General features: G+C 38.2%; 2 protein-coding genes across 3 annotated transcripts; one reads left to right on the top strand and one right to left on the bottom strand.

Moving 5' to 3' along the window:
• Positions 1 to 8,131: 8,131 nt before the first annotated feature.
• LOC125195335 (uncharacterized) lies at positions 8,132 to 8,761 on the top strand. The gene has a single exon (XM_048093497.2). It carries the CDS (start codon positions 8,214 to 8,216, stop codon positions 8,598 to 8,600), a length of 387 nt encoding a protein of 128 aa, XP_047949454.1. The 5' UTR covers positions 8,132 to 8,213; the 3' UTR covers positions 8,601 to 8,761.
• Positions 8,762 to 9,362: 601 nt separating this feature from the next.
• LOC125192511 (adenine phosphoribosyltransferase-like protein, putative (DUF2358)) lies at positions 9,363 to 12,537 on the bottom strand. Of its 2 annotated transcripts, none has more exons than XM_048090108.2 (8): positions 12,395 to 12,537; positions 12,165 to 12,301; positions 11,764 to 11,870; positions 11,554 to 11,619; positions 10,855 to 10,937; positions 10,653 to 10,726; positions 9,877 to 9,955; positions 9,363 to 9,805 (listed from the first exon to the last, which is right to left on the bottom strand). In XM_048090108.2, exons 1-8 carry the CDS (start codon positions 12,455 to 12,457, stop codon positions 9,716 to 9,718), a joined length of 699 nt encoding a protein of 232 aa, XP_047946065.2. In that variant the 5' UTR covers positions 12,458 to 12,537; the 3' UTR covers positions 9,363 to 9,715. The 2 variants fall into 2 exon arrangements, with proteins under 2 accessions (XP_047946065.2, XP_047946066.2); XM_048090109.2 differs by having other exon boundaries at positions 10,653 to 10,699.
• Between the last annotated feature and the right edge of the window lie 3,908 nt (positions 12,538 to 16,445).

Here is a 16,445-nt window from a genome sequence, read left to right as displayed (position 1 = left end):
TTTATCCCATTCTTCATCAAAATTACATAAAAATGCCATTATTTACATTAAAATAAATCAAAACAAAAATCAAAAGTCATAAGAGACCCATTTTCAGCCAACTCCACCATCTCACTTCATTTATTACACACTCTACCATCTCACTTCATTTATTACACACTCCACCATCTCTCTTCATTTATTACACACTTAACTCTTTCTTAAAACACGAGCCATAACAATAAGTGACTCCAAATGTGGGACGGAGGGAGTAATGTACAAATTTGCCCTCTATCCTTTGGGGGTGTTTTTGTCCGAAAAAATGCTAAAAAGTGAAAAGAACCTTAAAACGTGCATAAGTACAAGTATATGGACCGCAAATGATATTTTGCAAGTATAGGGACCGCAAACGTGCGTCGTGATAGTATAAAACCTAAATATGTAATTCACTCAAATTTTAATTGTTTTATCACAATTTCTTTCAAAATTAATACTCCTATTATATGGTAAAATCACACATTTTAATTTTATTGATAATTTTTCAAATTTTTTGTTTCTTTTCTAATCAAAATTTAAGCTCCCTCCCATTTTAAGTGAAGTATTTTCTATTTGTACAGAATATTATAATTTTGTGAATAGGATAGAGATAGTAAAGCATTTAAATAAACTGATTTTGTAGCTAACTTCACACAATTTTTATTTACTCCCAAATCAAAACTTACATCATATCTGATAAACTTTAATCTTGTAGCTAAAGTATCACAGTTTCTTTATATTTTCCTCAAGTCAAACTTATATGGCATTTCACAAACTTTTTTTTTATCTAGTATATCTAATTTTCAACAAATTATTGTTTTTAACAAAATTGAAATTTTCATACATGTCAATAAACTTTTTCCTTATAGTCAATATCCCATGAATTTTATATTTCTCAAATCAAAGGTAATTGTATGAATGCAGAGTCGAAAATGAGATGACAAGTCGAAAAATGACTTGGCAAGATTAAAACATGAGTGACAATATCAATCACATATGACCAACTTTTGAGATTTTGTTGTCGATCAATGTCTTGAACAACCCATGACAATAGTGATTTCGTGAATGACAAAAACTCTATTCCAAATGAGTCAATTCTCATGTAATATTTGTTTTGATAAAAAATTAAATTATTGATAAATCTATACATCTATAAAAGGTGAGTTTTGGCCATCATTTTGAATATTTACAAGTTTTGGGCAAGATTTTGAATATTTATTAGTTTGAACTAAATTTTGAATATTTATGAATTTTGTACTACTAGATTGTGAATATTTATAAGTTTTGGGTAGTATTCCTAATGAACTTAAATATTTGCAATAACTGCCATGAATATTTATATGTAAAGAAAGAGCATGAATCTTTAGATTTTAAACTCATTTTATCCATTTTTAACATGGATGCCTAGTGAGGATGCTCGTACATGATGAATAACCAAATTCCAATTGGCAACAAATTTAGATATAATATTCTTAATAAATCTTTACAACATAAAGGCCAAGTTTTGAGGATACATATGGAGATTTTTGAGGATGTAATTTAGGAACAAAGTCAATGCCATTAAAAAATTTATAGGTAAAAAATGATGAAGAGGACGTGCATTTTTTTTCCAAATAGTTTGATGATTTAAAAACACATGATGCAGCAAAAAAGTATAAAGAATTTTATTTTTCTAAAAACAATTTCAGTTTTTTACTCGCAATTACAAAATCAATTTTAATAGTGAATAGGTCTATACTATAGTCCGTCTCTACGTTATATAAAACTGCCAAATCAATTATATAATAATTAATAATCAATTAAGAGCATGGAATTAATATTTTTTTGTTGTATTTTTAATATTTCTGACTGATTTAATATATACTGATAGTATTTTAGTATTGACGTGTGTATGTTATTAATGACAATATGTTTATTTGTTGTAGAGACCTAATAAATGTTGTAATTAACAAATATCTTAATGTTGATTCTTGAACACTTATTAATTTGATATTTATAATTATTTAACATATTGTCGCTACTTTACATTTTTTATTTCTTTATTTTATATAATAATGTTGTTTTTATTTTATTTAATGTATTCATAATATCAAATTAATAGAATTTTAGCTATAAAATTAAAAATTTATGATTTCTTTATCACATTTGAAGTTCTTGAAAATGTTATATTTGGTCATATTTCACTTTTTTTTAGCCAGTAATATTAGTTACTTTACATATGTTTTAGTATAGAATAAATCTTTCCAATCAACTAAATTTGTGTCGATTTTTTATTAAAGTTTATTTTGTGTGACGGCAATCAATGTGGTTAAAGAGTTTAATGGTCATTTGGGTAATTTTCAATGACACCAAAATCATACTAATAGAGTAATATGAATCCTAGTTACCAAATGAGAGATTTCGGAAAAATGGGCTCAATTCGCAAGCCTTTTGAAGTTTAGGATTAAATTCGTAAGCCTTTCGAAATATAAGATCGTGGCATGCGAATTTTTCGGAATAAGAGATAAGAGATTTTTGAATTTTTATTCATTTTCTCTTTATTTTTTTATTATTTCTCTCATAATATTTATAAATCGACCAAATTGCCCTCTATTATTTTTACTAAAATTTTAACACTATATTTTATTACTCTTATTTTCACACAAAACACTGCCGCCTCAAAATGCATTACCCATGGAAACATGAAGTTCGAGATCGTCATGATCGACGAGAACATGAGCCCTGAGCAGACTGATTTCGGGCTCGAGGATCTCCGGACAGCAGACGACACGTTGTAACGATGAGGCACGGCGGCTGGCGAGGGAGTTCGAGCAGCAACGATGTTGCGTCGTCGCGAATTTGAGGGGGGGGGGGGGGGGGGGCGAGGAGCTGACGGCTCTGAGCACCGAGAGGGTGTGATACGAGTGTCTCTTTACCTACACTCGATCATCAACCAAATGCTACTGATTTACAGGGCGAAGCACAACAATCGGACATAGAGCCAACTCGGAATGAACCAGCCAAGAAGAATCAGAGGCCTAGACGAGTGACCAGACCGCCGGACCGTTTCCAAGACTACGTCCGACGTTCAAAGTGATGCTCATGTTTGTTCAGTATTTTTATTATGTTTATTGAGACTATTTTAAGTTTGTAATAGGATAGAGAGTCGAGCATCTTTATAAGCTCCTTTCCGGGTTTTCTATGTGGTTTTTTCCCGGATCGCAAAAGAGAGTCGAACCATGTGAAAAATGGAGAATGAGATGATGGATAAATCTCCATTGAAGGAGAATGAAGAAAAATGCAGATAAGATGCTTGAAGAAAATAGAGAACCAAGGGGAGAGAAAGAGGGAATTTCATTATGGATTACATTTTTAATAACTGGTGTTTCCAAAAATACAATAAAAGTCATTTTATATAGGCTGATAAAAGTAAGGAAATACCTATCTAATTACAAATTATTTTTCAATTTCTACAGCCTCCCTCAAGATGGAAGCATATCAAATGCAACCATCTTGACAAAAACATCAATACAAAAGGAAAAGAACTACTAGCATCTCAATCTTATTCTAACTATTCTAACTCATCTTTGAGAAGAAACCATCTTGAACCATCACATTGTAGCTAGAATTATGGTAAAACCTTGATGCCTCAAAACATTCACTAGCATCGAGTACATCCAAGATCACCACACCAACCATACAACAACTTCTAATCCTCCAATATAGCTCAACAAAGAGCTTTAAACCAAAAAATCACCAATTGCAACTTCCAATCCCAACATCCAACGCAAGACCATCGACAACAGCCACACAAGCTCACCATTGCTTAGAGCCTAATAGAGAAACTCTACAGAAAGTAACCATTGCTTAGAGACTAACAAAGAAGCTAGGATCATACGAATCCCGCTAACACAAACATCCAACGTACAATCGGAGAACAAAAGAGAGATGAAGTAATGAGCTAGGATCATACAAATCCAGCAAACACAAGCATCCGACATACAATCGGAAAATAAAAGAGATCTGAAAATATATTCAGATTCAACAACATGAGATTTCACATATCTCAAACACAGAGAGATCAACCGATTATAGACTTGGATCATTACAAATCCAATGAACAAAGGAAAAACGAGAGAGAAATCAGATTTCAGATTTCATCGGCGGAAATAACGCCGAAGAGAGATAAAAAAAACATAGGAGATGAATTCAATCGATAAAACCAGAGAATTTCAAACAAGAGAACCGATTGAAAATCGGAATTGAAGAAAAACAGATCGGAGAGAGAATAGAACCTGATGATTTTCGGATCGGAAACAAAGAGATCCGAAAGAGGATAGAACCTGAAAAATTTCGTAAATCAGCGGCATAAAACAACAAATCCGCTTGATTTAACACTCTGTAAAGCAGAAACATCTCACAAATCAAAAAATGACAAACCCTAGCTTGAAACCAAATGAAAAATTTTAAAAAAAACAGAAGAGATAGAGGTAATCAGAGGCGCATTGGATTCGCCGCTCTGATACCATGTGAAAAATGGAGAATGAGATGATGGATGAATCTCCATTGAAGGAGAATGAAGAAAAATGCAGATATGATGCTTGAAGAAAATAGAGAACGAAGAGGAGAGAAAGAGGGAATTTCATTATGGATTACATTTTTAACAACTGGTGTTTTCAAAAATACAATAAAAGCCATTTATATAGGCCGATAAAAGTAAGGAAATACCTATCTAATTACAAATTATTTTTCAATTTCTACAGACCACCCTAAGGTCCTTAGTATAAATAGAGCCTTGACTTGTGTTATTAAGTTTTTTTATGAAATAACAAGCTCTATTTTAGTTGATCTTTGCTTTCACTTTCTCGTTGAAAAACATACAAATCCTAGAGTGATCGACAGACATTGAATCTGCGACACTCCCTCCGTTCTGTCACGCAAGAATCCACCCTTTGGAACTCTGATAAGGACGCTCCACCTTATCAGGGTGACACTGGCTATCAACGAGGCGCGACGACGTTGTCTGAACCGAATGATGGAAACCTTTGGCTGTGCAGCAAGAGAGAGAAGAGATAGTCGACGGATTTTTTCTCTATGAATTTGGGGACGGATGGGAGTTGCAATGAGGGAAGGCGGAGGTGTCCAGTTGCTTTTGAAATTAGGATGCCAGAGGGAGAGAGGCGACAGTTGCGGCGGTGGACGGTCTCAAAACCGGAAGAGGCGGCAGCCTGGTGATGCGAGGGCGCGTGCCATCGAGCGACAGTGGCTAAGACATGCGACTGCAACAGTGTGAGCCCAGAAGATGACTCGATGACGGGAGGCTCCGGCTGGTCTGTGGGCAGGCGATGACGGTACGCATCAGCCGCGTTGATGACGGCGTGAACAGAGGACAACTTTGTGTGGTCGCTGACAGCTGCACAAGGGAGAAGGAGAGAAAAGATAGTACGAGAGGAAGAGTGAAAATACGAAGGAGAAAGGGAAAGATTGCAAATTGGAGGCTACGCATGAGAGTAGAGAGAGACGTTCTAGGATTTCTCAATTGCTGGAGCTAACGGTAGAGTAAAAAATTGTATGAATAAATTAGGGGTAATGTAGTCAATTTATAAATATCAGGAGAGGAATAATAAAAAAAAGAAGAGAAAATGGATAAAAAATAAAAAATCCCATATTCTTAAAAATTCGCATGTCACGATCCCATATTTCGAAAGGCTTGCGAATTTAATCCTAAATTTCGAAAGGCTTGCAAATTGAGCCCCTTTTTCCGAAATCTCTCTTATCGAATTTATGTGTATTGGTGATGTGAAAGGTAACATGATTCTCAACTATTTCATCACATCTAGAATTGTCAATTGTGTCGGACCAAACCAACCAAATACGGCTCAGACCTGGCCCATCAGCTAAATGAAGATGGCCTGGGATGGGATCATAAGCTCCAATTGGGCCATTTTTCAAACTCATGCCCACGACCATTACACTCAGCCGGTCAATATTTGTATCAAAATAGGTACTGAACTTATAAATTTAGTGATATTTTGATACAAACTATACTTTAATTATTAATTTTATAGGTGAGGGAGACAAAGAACTCGGTCCTGTACAATGGAAGGAGCAGAGCATCTTAACTGAGGTGTTACAGTTGAAAACAGAAACACCTTTTTTGTCCTTGAACTAAAATGAAATCCTGTCTTGAATTGCATGCTTGATTCTGGTGACAAATTCATCAACTGCCATGGTTCCCAACTCTCCACCAAATCTAGATGTTACAGTCACAGCCATCAATGGAATTTTAAGCTTTTCCGAGCTTCTAATAAGTTTTGATATCCTCTTCCCCGTGGTATATTTCAGCTCGAATCCCATCAGCTTTCAATCTTTCAAGCACCCTCTTGCAGTAATCCAACTGTAAGTAATATCAATAAACTAGCCGAACAGTTTGCTCAAGTATATATAAGGAAAAACTGGCGCGATTGTTTATTTACCTGTGAGTCCTTTATGGGTAACAAGTGAGTCTGAATTGGAGAGAGCCAGCCATAATGGAAAATCTCCAGCATAATGTTCAATCAGAACTCCAAAGAAGCGCTCCAGCGATCCAAGAATTGTTCTATGTATCATGATTGGTCGCTTTCTCTCTTGATTATGTCATGTCAAACCGCTCAGGCAAATTAAAATCAACCTAAGGGGGAAAAAGAGGTTCAAGAATTAGCAAGCATGCAGTGAGAAGCTCAAGCCCTTCATGCTTTCTTCGGGTTTCAGCAAAGTTGCAGTCTGGCAATACCTGTATGGTCGAGCACTGCCACTTCCTACCCAGAGCATCCTCTATTTTGAGATCAATTTTGGTGCCGTAAAAAGCACCACCATCATCATCGATTTAATAACTCCAGTTCCTTTAGAGCAGCGGTTGCTTTGTCCCATATTTCATCACCTCCGACAAATTTCTCTGGTCTTGTACTTGTTGACAGCTTCACTTCGTACTTGTCAAACCCAAACTGCACCAGTATTTCCTCTGTAAGATCCAAGACACCCCTGATTTCGTCTTACAAATTTTTGCAAACTACAATTGATCTTCTAATAAACACTCAAAATAATATGATTAGGAATATTTCCTAACGACTTTTCAAAATTAAAATATCAGCAATTAAATTAAATACATGTAATATTTTCATTCTTTCAAAAGTCAAAACTATTCAAACGATGCACTTTCTCTATAAAAATAAAGAAATTTAAAATTCTTTATCGACAATGTAATGTTAACGATGTAGCAGTTAATTAAAAAAAAAACTAATGCTATCTACTTATTTACATAAAGAATGCAAAATTGTCCTATTCATTCATTTTTAACACGACAGAAAAACATCATTATAATCACTTGCCCAAGAAATGGAAATGTAACAGGCAATATCTGTTAGAAAAGAGAAAGATATTAGCTTGAAGATCAATAAAGTTTGGAGTATAAGAAACACATTAGCTTGGTGCTCAATAATACTTGGAGCACAAGTTCTATTATATTTACTTGTTTGTAATCCCTATTTAAAGCGTGCTTTATACAATGAAATTATCATTCTATTCTACACAATTGTTTCTTCCCCTCTTTCTTTTCACAATGTTTTCTGCACCATTTAACATGGTATCAGAGTGGGTCACCGAATGTGCGTCAAATTTAACTGATCCAGCAGTATATCTGGGCCGAAACCAAAAAAATGACTGACCCAGCAGTATATCTGGACTTAAAAATTTGGGCCAAGTGGTCCAACCGATCGAAAAAAATTAGACCGATTGTCCAATCGATTAGAAAAAAGTCCAACCCCTCCAAGGTTCACCTTGTAGGGTTTGAGGGAGGGTGTTGGCAATTGAAAAATAAAAATATAACATATATCTATCTCACATCAGTGTCAAGAGAAAACTGAAACTAGTATATAAGTCTCATGAGTCCCTCTCCTATCATCCATTGGTTTTAAGATGGAACCCATGAATTTCTATCAATATCTATAATAAAGTCATATTTTAATTTTTATACTATTAACATTCATTTGAAAATATTAGGAAATCATATTTATCAACATTTTTCCAATAAATGGGAAAAGAAGCTCCACATGGCCACCTATAAATAGAACAGTAGGCAGCAAACCTAATGCTCCGCCATTCTCAATAGCATTGCTAAACACGTATAAACTCTTCGTAAACACTAACATTTCACATTTTCCCCCAAATTCCAATCGGCGAAAATGAGCGTGGAATTCATCGACAGCCAAATCGTGACGGAATTCGTGAACGATTCGAAGGCGTTCGAGAAGTGGGCGAGCGAAAAGTTCAGGACGCTCGACGCCGACGGCAACGGCGTGCTGTCGCGTGACGAGCTGCAGAGGCGCTCCGGCAAGCTATCGTCTGCGGAGTTCGAGCTGCAGTCGCCGGACGAGATCGCCGGCCTCTACGACGTCCTGTTCAGCAAGTTCGACGCCGACGGGAGCGGGACGATCGATCCGCAGGAATTCATGGCGCTGACGAAGGAGATCATGCTCGCGAAAGCGCACGGGATCGGAAACTCTCCGATTTGTATTATTCTGCAGGGGGATAGTTTGCTCATGAGGGCGGTGCAGCGCGCTAACGCCTGATTTTCGAATCTGGATTGAGATCTGTTGATTTTATGCGGTTTCTGTATTTGATGATAACTGCTGCACTTTTCGGGTTTCGTCTCCTTCTCGGTTTCGATTTTTTTACTTATTTGTGTAAAACACGAATGGGATATATGAATCGACAGAATTTGATCTTGAAATTTATTTATTCTTTTTTGTTTTGATGAAATGGCGTGACAAATTAATTGAATGAATTAGAGTTTATTCTGTGTACCGATCAAAATATGAATACAAGCAGATACTTGGATTAATGGTTTAACTTAGTAAGTGATGCGGTAGAAGTAACGACTTAGTGCTATTAATTAAATTGTATGTTTTTTTAATTGTATTTTTATTTCATACCATTCAACTTTTGGTATTTATTAAGTACAGTTTTAAGTAAATTCCATTAAACCCAGTTTTAGGGACCAAAATATTGAATTTAGCGGGCTCTTTATTAGTGCAGACTTATTGTACATCATTTTATCTATTAAATACTACAGGTTATGAAATGTAAAATGATCGAACTATCTAACAGTAGTAGTAAAAATTATTTATTTTGCGTAAAACTGTTATGGAATTAATTTACAAAATAATAGTATGATCGGAAAACTATTTACAAGCAGTACATGAATGTATGAATAAACAGAAAATAGTATTATTTTGAGTTTGAAACTAGATTTGCTACATGGTGTGAATGCAAATAAAAAACATTTCCTTATAAGCTTTCCGCCTCAGTGGTTTACATAAGAATAGAATAGATTTGGCAATAAGCGTGTTTGGCGAGATCATCATAAATGAATAAACCGTATTGTTTACGCCTTCACGGTACATAAAATATCCAACCAAATTCAAAATTATAAAGTTGCCTCACATGGCTATGAAAATGAATGATACACAACATTGGCACCAGTTGGTTTCATTTCCCAACCAATGATAAGCAGATGTTGAAGAATTCAGTGTTTACTACGTGTAGTACTATATGGTTTAGTGATACAGGATGCAGAATTTACCATGATCTCCCTGGACTGGACCGAGGCCTTCGATTTTAGATGGATCTATCCAATGGAGAGCAAACAGACGAGCCCCTAATACACTAATACTGGTAGGAGCTTTCACTGATCTGGACTTCCAGAGCTAGCAGTGAATATCTGAAGAACTGCTTCAAGCGCAGAAACACCCCATCTTTCAACATGCCGTACGATCTGTTCAAGAAAATGGTCGATGCATTATCTGGTAGTTAGTCTTCAGCAACTCAGTATTTGTTGGTACTCACTCTAAAATCGTCATCTAGATCATATGTTGTTGTTCCATCAATGCTAATCAGTGGCTTCCACGGAAGTTTAAGGTATGTTCTGCAAACGAAAACCATTTCCACATACAAAACATCACAGAATAAGACAAAAAGTTCAATGTAAATGACCATTTTTGTCACAGAACCAGTAGTTAAGTTTTAACCACTGATATGGGTCAATTTAAGACTGCAACAAGGTTTCACAATCCACGGCAATATATTTTCGTATTTCAAGATGTATCAAGTGTAAAAAGCAGTTGAATCATTGATTTAACAAAAATGCAGGGAAAAGGTGCGCTGCTCATACTGCACTGGTCGAAGTAGTATAAACTACCTTCTATCTCGTTCCCCATTCCTCATGAACTTTTAAATTGTCCATGGGACCTCTCCTTGATCAGACAAATTAATGGCGTCTCCAAATACTTACTAATGTTTACCACACTTCTTCGAATCTTTTCACAAAGGAAGACACTTTTTCCATGTATAAGGATTTAGGAAATGACAATAGTTTTTCCTCCACAAAAAAGATAATATTGAATTATTAAACTGATTTCCATAGTTCAGGGGAGCACAGGACAGAAGGTCGTTTCAGTCTGTATTTTGATTGCTAGGGGTCTAGATGCACATACTCCAAATACAAACATTAGGAAGTGCCCTAACCAACAAAACTCCTATCTAAGCAGTTGCAATAGCAAGTGCCTCAACCAACAAAATCCATATCTAAGCAGTTGCAATGATTTAAACATAGAGCTGAGCACCTTAGTTTCCAGGAAGCAACTAAGGATATAGTTTCTCCGTCAAACTCCTGCATATGAAACATATAGCATATCGACTACAATATATTAGAAATAAGAAGTAGAAAGCGAAAATAAATCTGTGTATATAGAAAGTTTCATGCTCAGATGATACTCTATTCTAACATAGAATGAGATGAACTAGAATTGTATGTGCAAATAATACCTTAGTTAATTCTTCTAACTGGATTGAGGGGCTTTCAAAGAAAGGCAGAAGTAGACCCAAGTTTCGTGCATATAATTCCCTACCTAGCAATGGGAATAAATGTTAATAATAACTTTTTGATTTTTAGTTTCTCACATCCATTTGATTTATAAATTGGTTGAACTCAAACTGCAGCAAACAAGGAAGGCAACTGATGAAATTTACAGTATGTGGTAGGGATTGGAATTAGAAGGAGAAAATAGGACGCATTCTTTAGCATTAGCATTAATTGTAACATAAATTGTACTTACTATACTCCTCCATGCTAGTACTTTTCATTCCCCTCAATATGTCTATTCCCAACTTAGTAAAATGAAAATGGGACAATAGAAACATGTCCTTATATGAAGACAGACAAATTGCATGAATCAGCATTAGAAAGTAAACTGACACACTGAGAAAAAATGTCCTCGTTATCTAAGCTAGCATATAAAAGATATGGAAGGGGAAAGTCAGTTTTAACTAGATACCCTACCTGCAGCTTTTAATTTCCAGCAATCATCAAGGGAATTCATCAAATCAAATAAAACTAGAGTTTTTCTTCTGCATAGTATCATCTATTCATACACATTTCTACACATTTTGCTTTTCCCCATCGTATCTAACACATCGCCACATGATGGAGAGGGATATTCCTTAATGCAAATGATCTTTTCTCACCACGAAATTTGATGGTAGGATCTTCAAATATGCATTCTTCAGCATAAATGGCAAGAGTAAAGAGCCCTGTATGCAAGGAGAATGAACACTGTCACTCTTTATTAACTTAAGTCAAAATTCCATAGAATGCAGAAGACATTTATTTCAGTGTGGACAGTGATGACTGATCGTATTACAAATCTAAACACATAAAATGATAAATTCCAATACCTGTGACAAAATAAGCTTTCTCATAATCAGATCTGATCACGGAAAGCACGTCGTCTGCATTGGAAATTGAAACTTGCTCATTCCATTCATCATCCACTGAATCTGTTCTGAAACATGATTTCCACGATAGCGATTGGTAAGATTACTGAGATGTGCTTGATAAAGAACTCTACTCTCTGAAATCTCATCCGATTTCTCGCAACGACAAAAACATCAACTGAGCCTGATTATAATTGAAATCGTGAATACCTAATGAACACATAAAATTGCTCGATTTCATGCCTCTCATATGATGTGCAAATAAATAAAACTCGGATGCAATCAAAACTGTTAAAGTTATCGACATAACCGAGAAGAATCGAATCAACGGAAGCAAATATACGGCAAATCACAATCCATACCTTCCTCGTCCAGCAGGAATAAATAGCCTAAGGATTTCCGTGACACTGCTCACAGCAACCTTCAACAGCTCCGGTGTTTGAGTTTCTTTACTTTTACCGTTGTAGGCAAATGAACGACAACGGAATCCATTGACTCTCTGAATATATCAACCGATATTCAACCGAAAGTGAACCTGCAACTCTTGAATAAACAAATTCGGGAGAGAGGTAGAGAAAGAGAATGCTTTGACCCTTTCTATTGGCGGCAAAGTATGCAATTGGCGCCCCCATACGCAGCTGCGAAGTCCCGCCATTCTGATTCGGAGTGCGAGTCTGTGAAGGTGGACTTGCAAAGCTCATTTTCAACCACTTAAATTTGAAGTCGTTTATAATTAAAAAAAAATACTACTCGTAATAAAATTGAAAAAACATAAGAGCATCCGATTATCCACACTACAGATAGGCTAGCCACAGGCTAGCCATTCGCTCTCACTGCCACGTCATCATTACTAAAATTTCACCTGTCACATCATCATTTTAAGCAAATAGGGCTAGCCGCAATAAAAATAATTCAATTTACGGAATTAAATTTATGACAAATTATGGAATTAAATTTACGAGACATATACGGGAAAATTCATTAATTTCATTTAAATAAAAAAGAGTTACATTGATTAAAAAAAATTACATTAATTAAAAAAAATTACATAATAAAAAAAAACCAAGCTTCCACACACGAGCCCCCCTCTCTACTCGTCGTCGTTGTCGCCCCAGTCCTCGCCGTCGTTGCCGCCGCCACCCGAGACCTCCACATCTGTGGCATCTGAGCCCGCGTCTGAGCCCCCCAACTGTGTTCTCGCGGCATCCAAATCAACCCGCATACACTCGAGCATCGAGTGAAGAAACCTCTTCTCCATGGGGTCAGTTGCGGCCTTCCAATCTTGGAAGACCGTGTACATCTGCTCCCACATTTTTTGACGCGAGAAGAAGGTGAGCGCGGGTGGGGGGTTGCTGACTGGACCTCCTGGGGCGATAGGGGGGAGGATCCCCTCGCTGCCCGTTGCGTCCGCCTTTGGCCAACCGGACGAGTGCGGCGAGCAAATGACGGAGGGGACGGAAACTCCTCAGCATCCGGGGGGAGGTCGTGGGAACCGCCGCTGCTGCCGCTGAATAGTTCAACTTCTGCTTCTTCGGCCACCCAGCGTCGACTACCGCCCGGAACTTCTCGGAGTCCTTCAGCACCAGATAGCAGTTCCAGTAGGTGAATTCCTTATAAGTCCCCGGCACGAGGAACAGACTCTCCGCTATCCTCCGGCAGTCCTCCTCATTATGCCCACTAGTCTGCATGCGGAGGGCGTTGGCGTACAAGCACGAAAATCGGCCAACCGCGGCCCTGATGCGTTCCCACGCCTTCCAGCACTCCTCCCCAGTGTAGTCCTTTCCATGCGGGCAGTTCCTCTTGTAGGCTGCTCTAATCTTAGCCCACATGTTGGCGACCCTCTGCTCGTTCGCAACAGGGGATCGTCGCAAACCGACACCCACGCCTTGGACAGGGCGACGTTCTCATCGTCCGTCCACTTCCTCCGTGGGGTGGTGTCATCAACAGCTGGCTGCGACGACTCGCCGGCCACCTTGCTCTTCCCCTTGTTCTTCTTCTTCTTTGGTGCGGCCCGAACCCGCCCTACTCCCACCGTTGGAACGGGAGTGTCCGCCTCCATGACATCGATCCCTAACTCCTGTAATGAGAAAGTCTCATCCCCAGTGAACTGCGTCTCCGCTGGGGTCGATGTGTGAGACGAAGCCGTCAAAAAGTCAAGAGTAGGACGATAGATCGTGCCCCCCCCCGGCGACCCCTGCATCCCGAGCTGCACCCCCCCTTGCCATACCGGCATCATCCCCATCATCTGTTGTATCATCTGCGGCATACCTCCCCATCCCGGCATTGCCTGTCCGCCGCTGGCCTGCCCCTCGCCCGCCATCAATCCCATCAACTGTTGCCAAGGGTACATGTTGTAGTGCCCGCCCATCTGCCCCCATCCAGCCCCCACGGGTACCGTGGGAGTCTGAGACCCGCTCGTCGCCAGAGTAGACTCGTTGTTGTTGTTTTCCATTTTTCGATGTTGCTCTTGTACAGAAATTTAGATAAAGAGAAAACTCGTTAAAACAAGTGGTGCAAATGAAAATGACTTGAAAATCGCGAATATATAGTGTTTCAAAAATTTTTAAAAATAATAATAAAAAATTGCGCTGGCTGATCGCTCGCCGATCGCCAGCCTGCAATGGAGGCCAGCGCATCAGCGAGCGAATCGGCCAGCGCCTGGAAATCGGCGTGCGCTCGCCGGTTGCAGTAGTTCGGCTAGCAGACCGGCTAGCGCCGCAAATCGGCTAGCCGATGGGCTAACCGCTATTGGAGATGCTCTTATATATATATATATATATATATAGAAAATACAAAGTCAAAAAATACTTTCCGACACATTTTGACACGCAAAGCGTCGCCTTAAAAGTAATGATAAAAGAATTTTGCAGTTTGCTTATATTGGAAGCCCTCAGTAATTCTTTTAATTTTTTATAGTAATTTTTTAAGCTATTCAAAAAATTAATGTAAAATGATACGCAGAACCACTATCTTATCTAACTTATCCTAAAGAGTAAAGGTCAAAACTGGTCCTAAACATATGACCATTTTACGATTTTGGTCATAAACTTTAACTTTTGGATTTTTTGGTCCTGCATATTTCAAATCGTATCACAATTGGTCCTCCGTCAATAATTTCGTTAGTTTTATAACAGTCAACAGATTTAACTCAATTTTGACCAAATTACACTTTTAAAATTGATTTTTAAGTCATTAATTAAAACCTTAATTATTTTAGTAAATATTAATTTAAAATCAGAAATATATAATGGAATTAGGGTTTTTATTTCATTTCACATTATATTTACTAAAATAATTAAGGTTTTAATTAGAATTTTAACTAAAATAAACCAATTTTGACCGAAATTAAGCATTTTTATTAGATTTTTGAATTATTTAAAAACAAAAAATTATTATTTAAAATGAATTAATTAAAAATTCCAACCCTCCATAAACAACCAGAGCACAACACTCTCCTCTTCTTCAAAATCAAATCTGTTTAACAATGGTGGAAACCAAGAAATACATCAACGCCGAGGAGCTCCCCCTCCTCAACCTCGCCGGCCGCGACGCTACCGACGCATTCGTCGCCTACCACCCCGGCCACGCCTGGTCCCACCTCGCCCCCTTCCACAACCACCTCCACCTCCGAAGTCTCCAAGGACTTCCGCAAAACTCGTCCACGAATTCACCGAATTAAGGCTCTTCGACAAGAAAGGCCACAACGTTCTCTTCTCCCTCACCGCCATCGCAATGCTCTTCTCCCTCTACGACGGCGGCGGCGGGTGGTGCGCCACAGCCAGTTTTTGGTAATCGTGGTTGATTTTCTGGTACCCGGCGTTGGCTCCTGTAGGGATCAGATTAGTCTAGATTCACTAATTACCGAGACCTCTTTGTTCTTGTACAAGAGAGCTCAGCCAAACTCTCACCCACGCGGCTGATTTACACAAGTAATACAAACTAAGATTGCTACGAATCTAGTTCTAACTATTACAAGGTCTTGAAGTTGTAACTCCAACTTCAATCGTACTCAATTGCACCTGCACACTCAAGAAACGAGTTAGTAATACTAAGAGAGATCCTCTCGGATCTAAACACAAGTAATCAACTAAACACCAGAGAGCAAGAACAAGAGATCAAAGAAACTTGGCTCAGAACCCGCCGCAACCAAACACTGATCTATTCTTCCAGAATTAGATCCAAGGGAGCACCAATGGATTGGATAGAGTTAACCCTCAAACCACCAACACCTCCACTAATGAAACCCCTCACACCAGATCTAGATCCACCGAACAAATTCTCCACACACGGCCTTCAAGTTCTCACAAACCCTAAAACTTCTCCAGAACTAAGCAATCGAAGAGATTGCTTCACACCAGCACTCACAAAAGATCTACCACACAAAGAACTATGGAAGATCACCAAGAGATAGCTAGAAGATCATCGGAGGAGAAGGAAGAGAAGAGAGAGAAGCTCTGAGTCGAAGAGAGCAGAGAGAGATGATCAGAATGAGAACCGGCAACAACCCCATTCTCACTTAACACAAACAACCCTACATCCAACGGCTTGGAAGCCATCATCCAAAGAGAGAGACACGTGGCAGCATCTGGTGAGAGGGGTTAAGTAATTGGGCTCAGCCCAATTAATAACATCTGGGCTTAAGA

The sequence above is a fragment of the Salvia hispanica genome, chromosome 4 (genome assembly GCF_029641045.1).
Source record: "Salvia hispanica isolate PSC_SH4W2 chromosome 4, Shi_PSC_v1, whole genome shotgun sequence".
Lineage (NCBI taxonomy): Eukaryota > Viridiplantae > Streptophyta > Magnoliopsida > Lamiales > Lamiaceae > Salvia > Salvia hispanica.
This window is presented reverse-complemented; position numbering and strand designations above follow the sequence as displayed.